Source organism: Odocoileus virginianus, chromosome 9 (assembly GCF_023699985.2).
Source record: "Odocoileus virginianus isolate 20LAN1187 ecotype Illinois chromosome 9, Ovbor_1.2, whole genome shotgun sequence".
NCBI lineage: Eukaryota > Metazoa > Chordata > Mammalia > Artiodactyla > Cervidae > Odocoileus > Odocoileus virginianus.
Window position 1 is genome coordinate 50,411,186 of NC_069682.1, and position 17,637 is coordinate 50,428,822.

Genomic DNA, 17,637 nt, shown 5'->3' on the forward strand with positions numbered 1-17,637 from the left:
GGGCATCAGTGGAGATGGCCCACCTCTGCTTACAACCCCTTTCACCCGGAACAGCTCTGCCAGGCAGGGAGGGACGCCCAGGAGGAAGCGTCCCCAATCCCCTGAGGGCTGCGGTGCAGTGGTCTGCAGAAAGCGTTCCCCTCAGCTCCTTCTGGGTGGCCTCTGTCCTCCCAGCAAAGACCAAACTCCCGACCAGGACCAGCCACGCGGGCCTCTGCGCCCACTCCCACCCCCGCCCTCTGCTGCCCCTCCAACAGCCTGGATGCCCCCTGCCCCTCAATGTGCTTCCCCACCCCAGCGGCTGGGCCTCCCCGACTCGCTCTCCAGACCTCGGCCCAGGAGGCAGTGCAGGGTCTCCTTGGAAAAGGCCTACCCCAGACCCTCCTGGCCCTTCATTCCCAGCCGGACACGCAGGTAAGTGAGACCTGCTGTCCTAAGCATCAGCCCCAGGTTCCGCTCCCCTCAACCCGGGGCCAGAGCGCCGGTCTCTGATGTTCCCACGATAGATGATCCACGTGTTTGCGCTGTCTCCTCGAACACTCGCATCCAGTACCGAAGTCCTGGAGAGCCAGCAGGCCCTGGAAGGAGCGCTGGGAGCGCCCAATTTGCCCCTCGGGTTACCTGGCTGTGCGGTACTACTAGGACACCCATCCGGGAGGAACGCCCCAGGCGTGCGCCCGGCACCTGATCCGGACTCGGCTGGTCGGGCTCCGCGGTGTTCTGCACGCTCCCTGCTCTGATCCCTGCCTGCGCGACGCCGGTCGTGGCTCCTGCAAATGGCACAGAAGAAGAGAAGGAGCCGGACTGAGGCGGGTGCCCACGAGGGACAGGAGCGTGAAGCGGCTGCACCCCCGGGGGCGGCAGAAAGCAGCGGGGAGACGCGGAGACGCGGGAACAGCGCTTCTAGGCCCCACCGCGTCCACCACTGTCTCCGACCAGACCCCCGGCTCCCTCATCCCGGTGGCTCCCCCACCCTTGGCCGTCGGTCTGCGCCGCCGAAGCGGCCGGGCTCCGGAAAGAGGCAGTCACCAGGTCCCCTCTGATTGGACGGCTGCGAAGTCCCGGCGGACACCTACGCACCTTAAAGGGGGAGAGTCGGCGCGAGTGGGAGGTAAGCGCTCCCCAGCCCAGCCCAGCGCCCGGCGACGAGCGGTGGGGGGTGGGGGGGGGGCGGTAGGAGAGAAAGAGATGGAATAGGAGGGGGAGGGGAGAAGGGAGAAGGGGGAGGGGAGAAGGGGGGAGGGGGAGGCGACCAGGAGGCGGGGCCGAGAAGCTGGGAGGCTCGTGGACTGACCGACTGCCGGACGGACGCGCGAGCCGAAAGCAGCACCGAGGCGGCTCTGGCGGCCAGCGCGCGCGCGGACCCTGGGGCGGCACGGCCTGGGCCGTAGGAGCACCTGCCCGCCCGGCGGGCCCTCGGGCCCAGAGGCGCGGCCATGGCAGAGCTCAAGTCGCTGTCGGGGGATGCGTATCTGGAGCTGAGCCACGGCTACGCGGCAGCGGGCCTCGCCTACGGGGCGGCCCGGGGACCCGAGGCGGCCCGCGGCTACGGCATGCCGTGCACGGGAGGTGACCTCCCCGCGGCGTCCGCGCCCAGAGCCCCGGCCGCGGCGGCCGAGAGCAGCGGCGAGCAGAGCGGAGACGAGGACGACGCCTTCGAACGGCGGAGGCGGCGGCGTGGGCCGGGGGGCGCGGCGGACGGGCGGCGGCGGCCGCGGGAGCAGCGGTCGCTGCGGCTGAGCATCAACGCCCGGGAGCGCCGGCGGATGCACGACCTGAACGACGCGCTGGACGGCCTGCGCGCGGTGATCCCCTACGCGCACAGCCCGTCGGTGCGCAAGCTCTCCAAGATCGCCACGCTGCTGCTCGCCAAGAACTACATCCTCATGCAGGCGCAGGCCCTGGACGAGATGCGGCGCCTCGTGGCCTACCTCAACCACGGCCAGGGCTTGGCCGCGCCGGTTGCCGCCGCGCCCTTGACGCCCTTTGGCCAGGCTGCAGTGTACCCCTTCTCTGCTAGCGCCGCGCTGCCCTGTCCAGACAAGTGCGCCGCCTTCTCCGGGACGCCCTCGGCGCTTTGCAAACACTGTAACGAGAAGCCCTAAGGACCCTGTGCCGTCCCTCCCGCACGCGTCCTTCATTTTACCTTGCCCCCATAACTGCCAGCCTCCCCCACTGGACTCCGCTCACGGGGAGAAGACGGCCGCACCTCGCTTCCAGCCCTTGTGTTCTGAGCAGTTGGGCCGGCGGAACAGAAGGGCAAAGCCCAGACGGGAGTGGGACTGAACCGGACAACGGGGTTCTGGAATCCAGGTCCTAGAGCCTGCAGCGTCCCTGGGCACTCTCTGGACGCCGCCAGCCATCGACCCTGGAGACAGGACCGGGCTGACCAACCGTGTTTCTCTGGGCGGCACCGCTCAGCCTCAAAAAGAAACCCGGGGTCGCAGCGGGAACAGGGGTTGGCGCGATCCCCGCGCGGGTGGTCCTCTCCAGAGCCACCTGGGGGCTCGCAGAGCGCAGGGACGGAGGGTAGCCCGGGTCCCGGTCCTCTCGGGGCGCGTGTTTGGCCTCCGTCGGCAGTCTTGCCAACCGCAAGGCCGCGCTCTGTGTGGGAGTGTTCCGCCTCTGCCGGCTCCATGACCGCCCCCCCACCCCGCCCCGCGCCTCAGGAGCGGAACTGCGGGATGCGCCCCAACCCGGTCCCGCAACTGTGGTTGCAAGGGAGCTAGACCGCGGACACAAGAAGACCCCGGTTGGTAGCTTTTCCCCTTTCCCGTTTGTTACGTTTCTTTTCTAGCCTGCCTGGAGATGCTGACCTCTGGGTTAGCGGACGTTAACGCCGGCTGCTTCCCATTGTCCCTAAGCAGCCCCTGGACTCTCCGGCCACCACCGCCCTGGCGCGGCCCTGGTGAGGCTGTATGGAGATGCGCCCTCTGCTTAAAGGCGGCTGCTTGGAGGAGGGCTCCTGGGGTGTCAGGGGAGGGCCTAGTTTAGCCCTGGTGACAGGCCAAGGCCCCTCCCCACCGGCCCGCACAATTCTGGGAGAGGTGACCCGGCCACGGTGAGTACATGCTGCTGGGGGCACGCCCTGGCCGAAGTGCACGGCGATGGGATCTCTTTTAAAGGCAGTTCTCAACTCAGAACTCTGCTTCCAGCCGTGGTCCACGCGCCGCGCACAGCCTGGGCCTCCCACAGGGACCGAGCTGTGCTCGCCGGTTTTCGCTGGAGCGGCTCTGCCACAATACCCGGCTTTATTAACCCAATTTCCTCGGCTGTCCTTAATGCTATGCTAATAGGGGGAGGACTGCGGCCCTACAAAGCGGCCTGTCTACAGCGGTTAACTTTAATTAATACATTTCAAAAGGCCCTTTTGTATTTGCAAAATGAAGTGTGTGATTAAGTCTTATTCATAAAGACATATGTTTAATACTGGTTTTTGCTAATTTCCATATTTATTTCTTATTGTCTTTCCCCCCCATAACAGACTAGTTTATCAGTTTTGCACATTCTAAAAGCTGAATGTTGGAAAGTGCGTTTCACATGCCTTTTAGATAACTGCATACCGAGTGTCATCAATTTCTAGGGTCATTTCAAAGTGACTCTGAATCAACTTTACAAATTACTTACTTATAATCTGAAACAGAGCTGCTTATTCTAAAGTCAGAACTGTTTAGCACATCATTTATATTCAGAATAAAGTATTTGATTTCAACTAATTTTTTAAAATAATATGATGAAATTTTAATATCAAATTAAATAGTGTTCATTTGTGACAGAACTCATAATTTCAGCGTTCTGAGAGTTGTGTCAGTTTGGGCCACATGCTTCTAAATCAGTCTAAGAAGTCTCTAAGACACAGGCAACTGATCTGTAAGCAGCCACTCAGCAAATACACCAAATAATAAGAAAAAGAGCTTCCCTGGTGGCTCAGATGATGAAGAATCTGCCTGCCGATGCAGATGCAGGACACCCGGGTTCAATCCCTGGGTTGGGAAGATCCCTTGGAGTGGGAAATGGCAACCCATTCCAGTATTCTTGCCAGGAGAATTCCATGGACAGAGGAGCCTGACAGGCTACAGTCCATGGGATTGCAAAGAGTCAGACACAACTGAGGAACTAACATACACACACAATAAGAAAAAAGTGAAGAAAAAAATTTCTCTGCCCCTCTAGGTGAAAAATAACAATTTTAAAAAGAACCATTAAAGTGAATTCTTCCAATAATTTTGTTTAAGTAAAAGTTAAACTTAAATATTTTTAAAAGCTGCAAACCTGTTTATCCATGTCCTCCCAAAATGGTAGCCATGCTGTTCCCTGGGATTGAGTGAAGGAGTTTTATAAAGTGAAATTAGGTGGGTTTCTCAACAGCATCCGCTAATCATGCAATCTGAAATATTAAAATGAATGCTTGTTTGGCTTCTCTCAAGTTTATACGACAAAACTCCTCATTCTAAGACAACCTAGACATTGGAAGAACATTCCCAACAGGAGGGGTCTCACCACTCCATGGCCTGTGTCCCCCCAATATAACCAGCCAGAGGTGCCTGTTTGTGAGCCCTAAACTCTGGGAGCTTCTGATGGGGGTTCTGGTGTCTTCCCCTAAGGCTCATTTTCCTGCAGGGGTGGCATGAGTTGCTGTGAATGAACTTGAGAAAACTCATCACCTGGCGCCTAACCCAGAGCTCGCCTCCTGAACAGGGGACAGGTGGGGGCAGAGGCAGGGGAGGAATTCAGTGGGAAAGAGCTTTTTGTAGCTCAGGTTTGACACAGCTTATTTTCAAAGGATGTTGTTCAGTCACTCAGTCGTGTCCGACTCTTTGAGACCCCATGGACTGCAGCATGCCAGGCTTCCCTGTCCTTCACTATCTCCTGGAATTTGCTCAGACGCATGTCAATTGAGTCAATGATGCCATCCAACCATCTCATCCTTTGCCACCCCCTTCTCCTCTTACCCTCAATCTTTCCCAACACCAATGGGAAATCAATCTTTTCCAATGAGTCGACTCTTCACATCAGGTGGCCAAAGTATTGGAGCTTCCCATCAGCATCAGTCCTTCTAGTGAATATTCAGGGTTGATTCTTGGAGGAGCAAGATACTAAGGCAAGCCTTTTAAAACTGGGGCTGCCCAACACAGATAGTGCTGGCCATGTGTGGAATCTTACATTTTCTGGTGGCTATGTAAAGAAAATAGAAGTAGATGAAATTAGCTTTAATGACTTATTTATTCCACCATAGCCCAACTATTATCATTTTAACATGCAATCAGTATTTTTTAATTATTAGGAAAATATAAATTACTAGGGAAATATTTTACATTTTTTCTTTTTTGTACTGAGTCTTCAGAATCCAGTGTGTCTTGCGTTCAGAGCCCATGTCAGTTCGGAACAGCCCATTTCAAGTGCCCAGTGTCCACGTCCTAGTGGAGATAGCAGCTCGAGATGATAAAAGTGCAAAGCATTCAAAGTGCATTTTTTAAGTTTTTATTTTTAATTGGAAAATAATTGCTTTCCGATGTGTTGGTTTCTGCTGTACATCAGCTTCACACAGGCCAACCACACTGACTCCTGGGGAGCCAATGGAGTGACCCTGGGGTCCTCCCCGCTCTGGCCAAGGGGTTGTCTTGATTCAGCGGGCCCTTCCTCTAGTGTCCCCACAGATGAAGGGCTTGACCGCACTGGCTGCTTGCGTGAGTCACTAAAGGACCAAGACTCCTTCACACTCAGGTTACGAGCCCAAGAACCCTGGCTCCTGGCAGCTTGGGGCAGGCTTCTCAAGCCCAGTGGCTCCATGGCGACTCTGGCCAGGGTCAGAAGAGGCAAATTACTTGATCACAGTCCTGCACCTCATTTTCATTTACTGACTGACATGACGGGTGTGGCTCCAGCACTTTCGGTTCTGATGGTGCCCAACACACTTTATGCCCAAAGACCATTCTTTTCTTGGTAGGAAATTCACGTACCTAAAACAGCATCCCAGTTTCCAGTAATAGGTAAGGGCGCTCAGACTCCGAGGGCAGAACTCTACCTACACCAGGCTCTACCCCCAGAGACCAAGAGCGTGGCCCACGCAGAAGGCATCCAGCCCCCACGAGCTCAGGGATGGACCCCCGAGTACCACACACATGCTTCCATTGATTTGTTTTGCTGATTTCATCCCAAAGATGAGGTTTCCTTTTCACATCTGCAGAGGTCATGGAAACCTCTGGGAACCTCGTTTTCCCTTACGAGTAAGCTGAGGAGCATCCTAGTGCAGATGCTTGCTTTGTCAAATATGCCTGTCTGTCTCTTTGCAGTTTGGGGGCATTAAAAGAAGTTCTGCCTCACAAAGGACAGATACATGGTTTCCTGAATTGATGGGGAAATGTGTCAACCATCACTCCGCCTGGCCCAGCCAGCCTGCCTCTCCCTCGGCGCCTGCACAGACCCTGCTCCGCAGAGGCTCCGGGCCCTGCTTAATCCAGCAGAGAGTGATTACAGCAATTTTATCATGTGAATTTGCCTGGGATATGTTTTTAGTCTTTAATCCCTTTGGGCATCCCATTTGAAGGGATGGGATAGAGGGATTTATGATGGATTAAATAATTTCTCCCTCAATTGCCTCTTTGGACTTGTAACTCGATGTTCCAACTCCCCAAGTCTGTTCATAAAATCAGAGAGTTAATACACATTTGTACATTTAACCCCAAAGGAGCAAAACCCACGTTACCATAAATGCAGGATAGCTGAAATAATTAGCAAAGTAACCTTTGATCCGGGGTTTACCCCATTTAAAAAAGTGACTTGTGCCATTTTCTTCCCAGCCCAAAGTGCCTGAGGCATATGCATTCATATCACAGTATAAAAGCTGTTTTTTCAGTATGGCTCTGAGTGGGAAGGTGGCCAGAGGTGTTCTGAAGGTTAACACGAGGGGGTCGAGTTTGTAAATGAGGATGTTTCGGTGTCGGCTCTGCAGGACTCCCAGCTGGTGCCCGGTAGGGACACAAAGGGAAGATGCTCTGTGGCCCCCGTGTCTGGGTCCGCACTTCCTGGGGGCACAGCCCCCTGAATGCATCACAGAGACCCATGAGGCCTTGTCCCCACGACCCACAAGGCCTCCTGGGGTGCCAGCCCAGCACAGTGCTATGCTGCCGCCAGGGATGGGAGTGAGGGAGGTCCTTGCGAGAGAAGCTTGCCTGCATGTTGGAAGCAGCCCAGCCTTCCCAGAGGCCTGGCTTTGCCTCCAAGCTCCATTTTGTCTAAAGTGATGAGTCCACAGTCAGTTGCTCTCCTGGGGGCCCTGATTCGGCCTGACGGCAGCACAGTCTCCCCAGTTCCGCGTGGACAGCTCTCGCTGCCCTAATGAGGCCAAGGCCAGCCTGGGAACCTGGCTTCCAGTCCCAAGATGCCGTAGGGACGCGCGGGGCTCTTGGACGGCCTCGAGGCATCTGCCAGGATGCGTTTTGTCGCCTTTCTCACTCCGCAGCCGCTAGCTCGGGGCACCAGCCTGCATCCCTGCCTTTGACCACAGACGGCACCCAAGTTACAAGATCCATGGGAATGAGCGGCCAGTCTGAGTGCCTCGTGCATGTGGGGTGACAGGTCTGGGTTGGGCCCAGGCTGCACCTGCCAGGGGTCCAGAGACAGGCTCATGTGACACGGCCCCGAGTCATCACCGAGCAGGCAGGAAGCCAGGTCCCCCCTGCCAAAGTCACTCCAGGTTCCAGGACGGTTTGAGTAGAGCAGCCTGGATGCTGACCGAAAGCTTGATAGGGGCCAGCTCACCACTCAGGAGTGGACACGTCCATGGGCTTGGTAACAGGGGCACAGAAACCCCACTGTTCATAAGTTGCTCTCTGGCCCATGGTGCCCAGACTGTGGGTGGGAGGAGCTGGGTCTCAAGCCTCTGGGCATTAAGACTCTTTGTCCTTCCAGCACCTCCCTGAGTAGCACAGCTGCGCGGCCCTCAGCCACCCTCGAACCACTGAAGGCCTAAGATGGCAGGGCTTCCTTTGATGCATCACAGACTCATAAGCAGGTGTTTATTTTCCATGCAGGAGTCTGGGTTTCCAAAATTAATGTGAAGTCTGTAACCTGCTTCCTGGATGTGAAAATACTACTCTTCATCAACCCTGAGCCCTTCTGGGTTCAGGGTCAGCAGTGATGTTCCAGAGCTTTCCATGAGCTACCCCCCACCCTCGCCCCACCTCAGGGACCTGGGGCTGCCAGATGGGATGAAAGCGCCGTCCTCAAATGTCCCAGGGCTGCTTCTAGGGAAGAGAAGCTGCCTCCAGGCCCTCTGCACACACAGCCTGGCTCATCTCCTCCCTTTCTCTCTTTTCTCTCTCTTTCTCTGTCTCTCCCTGTCCTCTCTGCTGCAGCTACTTCTGGGGAGAAGAGACTATAACCCTCCCTTCCCTTTGGCAAGCCCTCCTCCCCTAATAAACACGTTCCTTCAAATATTGCAGGTTTAGGGTCTCACGACCCTGCTCACTGCCCGTAGTGCAATGCTGGTTGCCTCTGCTTTGGGAAGGTCTGGCTGATCTGGAAAGGGAACACCTGATCCAGGAGAACAGCTGACCACGCCTTTTCAGTCCAGCCTGGAGCCAGGTGGACACAGCCTGGGGCAGCCCTGCTGTCTGCCCAAGCATCACCTGAACTCACGTTCAGGTGAGCACGCTCACGTCCACGAGTGCATGTACAGGCGAGACACGCTGTAGACGGCTTCCTCTCTGCCAGGGCCACATGGTGCCCTTCAGGGGTGGGAGGGGGCTGTTGGGGAGGTGGGTGAGACAGCTCTGTAGGTCAGCGGGCAGGACCCGAGAGGGGACAGCCTCACCGTGAGGGGGCCTGGGTGGCCGAATGTGGCCACTGTCTGAAGGGACTCTGCAGAGACGGGGGTGAGGGCAGTGTTCCCTGAGCTGCGGTCATGTCCTGAGTCCCCCAGCCTGGCCAGCCCCAGCACTCGACCCTCCCCACTTAACCTGTAGCCCAGCCCCATTTCAACAGAGGCAGAGGGGAGCCGGCTGAGAGGGAGGAGGCCCTGGCCACCGCTGGAGCTGCAGGAACGTTGGGCAGGGGTCAGCACCTACTAATCAGCACGTTGTCGGCAGGTTTGCTCTTGTTTTCTGTTTAACACGCTGGTTAAACAGTGCTTTTGAAGGGCCATGGGTGCCCACACCTGTCGTTCTCACCTCTCTCTGCACTGCAGGGAACGCCGCGGCTAATTAATGTCGTGCTGCGAAGTGGCCATGCTGACGGATGAGGGATGCGGATGAACTTTCAAGGATACTGACTTCATTAAACTGGCTCATTACAGCCGCAGACCTGCTAAAGACGTTTTTGAAACAAGGCCCTTGGCTTTCTTTTTTTTTTTTTTTTTTTGGCCCTTGGCTTTCAACTGCTCCTCCGCCCACCACGTCTGGGAAAGAACAGTGTTTCCAAAATAACCACAAATGAGCAGACATTATTGAGACCCAGTGAGCATCAGCCCAGCACCCAGGCGAGGATGCAGAGCCCCCAACACCCATTTTCCCCTCTGTCCAGGGACCCTGTGCCGCAGGAGGATTGAGTAGGGGTCCTGAGAAGCAGCTTCCACCGCTCCCACCCCGTCAAGGCTTCATCAGTGCCAAATGTGCTCCCAGCCAGGGGAGGTCATGGCCAGTGTCTGGGATCATGTACTCGGTGACCCTTTGCTGAAGATCCCACCCCCACCCCCTTAGGCCCCCTGCAGAGCCTGCAGGAAAAGATGAGAGGGCAACTGGGCACCACTGCTCCAGAGGGGCAGTCCCTTCATTCTTCGAGGGGTTACTGCTTCCTGTATCTTTTTTTTTTTTTTTGGCTGCACTGGGTCTTTTTTGCTGCGAGAGGGCTTTCTCTAGCTGCCAGGAGTGGGGACTGCTTTTCCTTGTGGAGTACAGGCTCCAGAGTTCTTGGGCTCAGTAGTTGGGGGAGTGGTCTTTGTTACCCTGAGATGTGTGGAATCTTCCTGGACCAGGGATGGAACCCAGGTTCCTTGCACTGGCAGGCGGATTCTTAACCTCTAGACCACCAGTGAAGTCCTTCACAGTATCTTTTCATTGTGGTGAAACATACTTACATAAAACACTGTTTAACCCCTTTTTGAGTGTATGATTTGTTGGCACTAAGAACATTCACAAGGTCATGCAACCACCACTTTCCCGCCAGTCTATTTCCAGAGAGCTTTGTTAACACCTACAATTTGGTTTTTTCAAGTCAGGCTTATTGAGGTGCAATTTGCACCCAGTAAAATGCACCCCTTAGATGCAGTTCACTGGATGTGGGTAAATGCATACAGCCTGAGACACAGCAGAGCAAGATACACACTCTAGCCATTAGCCTAAAAGCCCTCTTGTGCTCGCCTGATCTGAAACCACAGGCCTGCTGTCTGTCTCTACAGTGACTTTCTCAGGAATGTCTCCTAAATGGATTCTTAGGGTGTGGGGTTTGGGGCCTGGCCTCTGTCACTCAGCCCAGGGAGTCTGGAGCTTGTAGAGGTTACCATATGCTATGTGGGTGGTGAACTCAATGGTGCTGGAGATTTGGGGGCTGGGTGATGGTGTCTCCTACTGCTCCACCATGGGCACTGATCTCTGAAAGTCAGGGGCCACCCTGATTGTTGCAGAGCCTTGCATGAGCCGCCGTGTTGTGGAAGAGGCTCTGAGGGGATGCAAGCACCCCACTTTGCTCTTTGTGGAGCTGTTTCTGAAGACGACCCTGCCGGCCATCTGGGGCACCCCATACAGGAGGTCCAGCATCCACCACTCCGTCCATGCCAATCACCCTCTGGAGTCCTGTCTCCTGCATTTACTCTTCCTTTCAAAGACACGTCCTCTCCAGGGACACCTGGGCATGGCTTCCCTGACAAGGTGGGGGCAGTGAGGTGGTCCAGGCCCAGGAAAGGTGAGGGAGAGTGGTCATGTCCAGCTCCTGAGCTGCCTGGTGTCCATCCATGTCCTTGTGAGGGGCCGGGCCAGTGCGTCTGAGTAAATGGGGCTGACAGCAGTGGTCAGGGAGGGGCCCCAGGAGGGCCAGGCAGGCAGGTGCCTCATGATATCACTTTTCCATGAGTCCAGTGCCCAGGGCTGCCGCTAAGCTGCTTGTCAGTTAGCGTTAACCTGGAGACACCCGGCCCCTTCCTGGGAACCACAGAAGGGCAGCCAGAAGCCTCAGACTCTCCTGAGGGAACAGGAAAAGCTTGCATAGCGGGCAGGGCCCTGCCTGGGAGGTGTGATGATGTGATAGTGGGGAGATGATCCAGTGGGGGGAGACGAGAGGCCATGTCTCACAACCACTGTCTCCACAAAGTGAGAATGTGGCCCAGGGTTTTTTGCTCGAATTTTGTCTCAGGTTTTCCTCCTTTTGTACTTTTTTGATAGAGAAAAATATGGAGAAGGTTCTAGTGAGCAAAGTGAGTGTCATGGGCTGTGGTCGGGGTGAATCACTGCTGCTGGGGTGACCTGAGTGCCCCAACACACCCTGCCTTGTCCTGGGGGGTGGCTGTGGGGGCCCAAGGCACAGACATCAGGGGAAGCTATTCTAGCAAACAGGAGGCGTTCCTAATCCCCGCGTGGCAGCTCCATTATCCATCGGGTGGCACGGGGATGTTCGGATGGGACTGTGATTAAATTTCCTTGCATAACGAATGACCCTGAGTAGGTCTCTGCAATTTTCATTTTATGGAGATTTAATATAAATCAGTGCCCTGTTGCTGGCCCCATTTTAATCCAGAATCACTCATTAGATGAAGACCAGCAGACATCGGTGGGCAAGGCCTATGGGCTGAGCCGTGGACTGGACCCACCTGAGTGCGTCCAGATGGACGGCTGCTGCCCTGGATCTGTGACGGGTGCTAATCTCAGGCCTTGGCCCGCTTCCTCCCATTACACATATTAAATGCAGCCAAAAGTCCAGGGTGGCACTGTCCCCGCTACTCTCCTGAGACTCCTCTGTTGCTGCTCCCGCCTGCCCACCCCACACAGAAACAAAGCTGCCCAGGAGCCGGGGCTGGGGGGTACCCACTGACAGATGCCTCCTGGAGACCGGCAGGATCCGCATCCTCCTGGCCAGACACACAGCTGGCTTCCCAGGTGAAGAGCAGGAAGTCATTTTAATAAGCCTCTGCCCGAAGTAACTGCAGGGTTCATACTTAATACTAAAGACTCGTTTCCTGATCATCTGAATTCAGATTGCAGCAGGTGTCCTGTGTTGGTATTTGCTGCTCTGGCCACTGTCCTGGCCCCCGCACGCTTAGCCCTGAGCCTCCCCGAAACCCATTGACCAGGTCACTCATGTGGCTGCAGACCCCCTGGCAGCCCTGCCTCCTATGACTCCATGGGTTTCCTGGGGGCCAGATGAGCTACAGAATAGCAGTCCCAGTGCAAAATGAAACTATGGGGCCCTGGCTCCAAAGTGATTAAGAATTACAGGATGGAAATTACAGAATTACAGCGCTGGGCTCCTGGCACACCGCTCAGGTCAGGCTGCCTCCTGCAAAGCCAGCCCTGCTGGGGGAGGAGGAATGCAAAGAAGCCGGCCCCCACATGCTCACACACAAGCATGCACACACGTACTGAGACACATGTTCACATTTGCACACATGCATACATGTATCCAGACACATGTTCACATTTGCACACATGCTCACATGTGTGTACATGCATGCACACACATGTACTTCCATCAGATACTGCCCATTTACAGGCATGGTGACAGGTCTGGCTTGGTCGTGTCCCCTTCTCTGCATAACTGACTGTAACCTTGCAGGTTCTGCATTTATGAGCTCCCCCTATGCTGAGATCTGACAGTACACAATTCAGGTGCTTCTTGAATCTGTTTCTCCCAGGCTTCAGTCCTAATAAACCCCAAGTAAGCACTAGCATTTCAATCAGGTCTCCATTTCAGAAATTTTGGTTGATACGGCAATAGGCATGATGAAGGATCCGAGAAGAGGCAGCTACCTGACTCATCTGGGTGGGCTCTGAGTGCTGTTACATGTGTCCGCATAAGAGAAGGTGGAGGGAGCTCAGTAACAAGAGCCACAGAGGGACAGCTCCCGCCAGAGTGGGCACAGGGAAGGGAGACACTCCCAGGAGTCTCTGGAGACTCTGGCCCTGCCCATACTGACTTAGGACCTCTGGCCCCCAGACGGCACAAAAGCAAGTTTCTACTGTTGAGCCCAGGTCTGTGGGTACTTCCACGGCAGCTGCAGAAGCCATGGCCAAGCCCACCCTGGAGGATACAAGGACCCCACCAACCCTCATGGCACTACCTCTCCTTCGTGGGCTGTCCAGGGCTCCTCCATGGCTTTACTCTCCCAGAGGTTCAGGAGGGCAGGGAAGGGCCCATGGTGGCTGCTCCAGGCCCCCTGGCTGACTGTGTACATACAGCCCCCGGGGTGCTCACAGCACTACCATCCTCTTTGCAGGTCGGTCCATGGGTCTTCAGAAACAGCACAGAGCTGCCTAGATGGACCTACGGAGCCATGTCGCAGAGTTGTGGGAAGGTCACGTGGACCCTGACACAGTCACAAGCTGGGCATGCCTACTGGACCCTCTGGGGACCCCAAGGGGTTAGTCGTCCTGGGAGAACCACCCTCACATCTCACAGGTGGGAGACAATGAAGCAGGTGGAAGGCTGTCTTGAGTCACGGTGGCCACGGGGCAGCTAGTCCCTGAGGCAAACAATGATGGGTGACATCGGCTTAGAAATCACAGTCACCCCTCCCACCACTTTTTATTCATTAGAAGCACATAGTTATGCCCAGGCCACACTCAAGAAGAGGGAATTAAGCCTTCTCCTGTGGTGAGGATTGTCAAATAATCTGGAGGTGTATTTTAAAACCATCATGCTAGCATAGGTCACTCGAAGGGATGGAAAGAAAATCACCGAAAGATACCCTGTCCGGCATGTAAAAATGTTGCCACAATCACAGAGTCTAATTTCAACTTTTAGGTGTTAATTTCTTTAAGCATCTAGTCCCCAAGTTCTAAAGTTGGATGCGACTGTCTCAACAAGGGGTCACATGTGAGGAAACTCCTTGTCAGTCCTTTCCAAGAGCAAACTGCTGTCCTCTCTCTTCGGGTCTCTGCTGACTGTCCCCTCAGCCCCTGGGTCATGCTCAGAAACAGGAGGCACTCAATGAAGAGATGTGACATATGACCCTGGACCCCAACGGGGCCCCAGTCCTCTCCAGTAAGTCCCCCAAGCCTGGACATCTGGCCCAGGTGCTCAGGAGGCAGAGCGCCCGATATACTGGCTCCATCAGTGCCCTGATGTTGTCCTTTATTGGCAGCAATAAATGCCTGTGCTAGTTAATGGAATGAGTTTAATTGTGATAATGACTTTGTACCATAGGAGTGGCCATTCAGAGTCTGATATAAAAGCTACAATAATAAAACTTCCGCTGTGGTCATTTCATCTCTATTTTTTTGCAATGTGGATTGTGCTAGAATGTTCTGGAAGAGGTGCCCTTCTGGGCATGGAAGGAGTCCCAGGACTAGAACAGCCCACAGGACATTTCCCATTGCAGATGCTATGGTCTAGCTGGACAGGGGCTGGCTGTGAGCAGCAGATGGGGCGCCCCTGACCAGGCAGGACCCAAGGCCTGGATCGGCCACTGGCCACCTGGAGCCTCAATGTCCTGGTGTGTAAAATGGGTTAAGTCTCTGCTGGGCTGGGAGGTGCCCATGGGACCAACAGACACCCAGATGGGCAGTGCCCTCAAACAAAAGGCTCGCCTGGGTCCCCTGACACTGTGTAAAGGGTTGAACACAGACCCAGCTTGTGTGTGACTCTCCTGATAATCATGCTGTTCTCCAGGACAAGACCCTTAAGTCTCCCTCGTGGATCAGCTCCCGGGACTCATTCTTGGTTGCCAGACTCTGGGGCTAACTGTGCTGATTGACTCCGTGTAGACATGGGGAGGCCACGTGGACAGAGGGCTTCTCAAATGCCAAAGAGGGTGGATTGGAACCAGAGGCCCTCCCCCAAGAGGCCTGGACCTGGCCTTACAGGGGGCCCAACTGGGCTTAGGTGGTGGGAGCTCCAGGCCAAAACCACTGTCACCAGCACAGTCAGAACCAGCAACTCAGGGGTGCAAATGAGACCAGACCATCCACACTTGGAAGACCCAGCTCTTTCCCCTCTCCCTCCATTGGCAGGGCCAACAGTCCCCACCATCCTAGACCCCATGGTCAGTTCTTCTGAGCTACACGTGCTACGCTTGGAGAGCAGTGCTGGATATCAACCCCTGGATTTAAAAATCAGCCAACTGAGTTCAGGCTTTCTGCTGATTCAGTAGTTCTCAGCTGTCTACGCTCCTCTTGGGGCCCCATCCCTCCCTGTACCCCACCCCTCAGGGCTCCCCTTTCTCCCTCTCTTCATCTTAGTCTGGGGAGGGGTCTGCCTTCACAGGGTCCTGGGCTGATCCCCGTCTCTGCCCAGGTGAGAACCGTGGCCCCCCTCTCTTCCTCTCAGTCTGGGGAGGGCTCTGCCCTCTGACCTCACAGGCGCCTAGGGTGATCTTCCATCTCCCAGGTGAGGACCATGGCCTCCCAGGTCCCTCTGTGTCTCAGATGCTTCTGCAGACTCTGAAGGCAGAGTTGCTGTTTGCAGCCCAAGCAGAGAGCTGACATACTGCAGAGAGGGGAGAGAGGAGAGGTGCCGGCCGACCATGAATATTGATGGCCCTTCCTCTGTGACATGTCCCGCCTGGGCCTGCTGCAGAGCAGAGCCGCGGCCGCGCGGAGATCCATGTGCCTTTGTTGAGTGTCGGGACGCACAGCGCGACAGATGGACGCTTGCCTTCAAACCCCCGTGCCCGAGCCCCAGCACTGCGCTGAGGGCTGGGACGTTTCTAGTATCACACACTTGCCTCGGGGCTTGTTCTAAATCCCACTTACTGGGGGCTCCAGCTTTTTATCAGTCAAACGCCTTAAGCACTTTGTCAACTTGGACATCTGGCCGCACAGTTTAAAATTTTTTTATTTGCTAAAATATTTAAGATTTTTCTATTTCAGGGGTTTCATGGGGGACTAGGGCTGCCAGGCATATGTGGACGCCAGGCGCTCCAGCAGAGAACTATGGGGCCACTAGGCACAGGCCTGGGCAGCAGCGATAGCAGACACTGTCCTGGCTGGCACAGTCCTCCCTGGTTGAGAGGTTAGAATTCACTTCATTTGGGAAGGGAGCACTTTGTCCCTCTTGAAGTCGGGAGTGGCTGATGGCCGAGGGAGTGTCATAGGCTCCCAGGATGGTCACAGTTGAGAACAGGGACATGGGACTTTGGACACCTATGTCTCTGCAGCCTCAACATGCTCCTCTTGCTGCTGAGTACTGAAAAGGAGCCTAAACCAGAATCAACCAAATGCCCACCAGCTGAGGAGTAACCAACAGAAGGGGCTCATCTATTACTCAGCTACACGTGACACCCTGATGAACCCAGAGGATATCACCATCAGTGAGAAAAGCCAGACACAGGAGACCCACAGTGTGTGATTCCACTTGTACAAAATGCCCAGAAGAGGCAAATCCAGGAAGACGGAAGTAGATTATTAGTTGTTAGGAGCTGGAGTAAGAGAGGGTTGTGGTAACTACCAATGGGTACAAAATATCCTTTTGGGGTGGTGAAAAGGTTCTGAAACTTGATAGAGGTGTTGACTGTACAACATTAAAACCAGTGGAAGTGGTAAATTTGAAAAAGACAGTCACCACAATGAGATGATGTTGGTATCAATCATAACAAACTAACCCTGACCAATTAACTGACTAACCTACTCAAAGACTGTTAATGATCAAGCATCTCCATGTGCCAGGCACAGCTGTCTGCAGAAGACAAATTGTGAGCAAGAACAGGTGAACCCTGGCAGAACCCACCATTGAGAACTGGCATGGACAGTAATAAGATAAGTTAGCCTGAGATGAAGGAAGACTTTCTGGAGGAGGTGACTGGGGGCTGAGCTTGGGAGAATGGGGTGAGCAAGCCAGGCAGAGGAAAAGCAGGTACAGAGGCCCCAGGGCAGCAGTGGGGCCCTAAGGAATGAGGGAAGGATGAACTTGGTGGAGAGCTAAGAGGTTGGGAGGGCAGGGCTAGGGTCCCCGCTGAGCACAGGTGAGGAGTACAAGACCAATGACGGGAGGGTCCCACAGCAGTGGACACCACTGGAGGAAGAAGGTGAGTCCAGGGCAGCTCATGTGCCTGACACCAAGCCTTTCTCTGAGCCTGGTCAGCACCTTGGACAGGGCCTGGGGCTGGAGCCCAGAAAGATGCCAGAAAGAGCTCACAAGTCTGTCACTCTGACTCCCAAAGAGGAGGACAGCAGGCATGACATAGCAGCAGGCATTGTACCCGCTCGACCTGGCGGGGGAGAGGCAGCAGAGGCCAGGGATGGGGAGGGGAGGGGAGAGCGGGCAGCACACAGAAGTTGGCATGCCCATGCAGCCTCATCCGAGACGCTGTGTCCTTCTCACTTCTTCCAAGGGGAACTTGTCCTCCTCTCAAGGAGACCAGCTCCCCAGCCCCCATCCTCGGGTGAGCTTTTATGTCCCACAAAGGCCCAGAGTGGACAGGAAACGGTCTGCGGATCCCATGCTCCGGTGGCCTGTGTCTCAGGCTGACCCTGGTCACATCCATCCCCCAAT

At 55.2% G+C, this 17,637-nt stretch overlaps 1 protein-coding gene across 1 annotated transcript; it reads left to right on the forward strand.

Moving 5' to 3' along the window:
* Positions 1-1,315: 1,315 nt before the first annotated feature.
* Positions 1,316-3,434, forward strand: BHLHE23 (basic helix-loop-helix family member e23). The gene has a single exon (XM_070471845.1). It carries the CDS (start codon positions 1,437-1,439, stop codon positions 2,103-2,105), a length of 669 nt encoding a protein of 222 aa, XP_070327946.1. The 5' UTR covers positions 1,316-1,436; the 3' UTR covers positions 2,106-3,434.
* Positions 3,435-17,637: the final 14,203 nt, after the last annotated feature.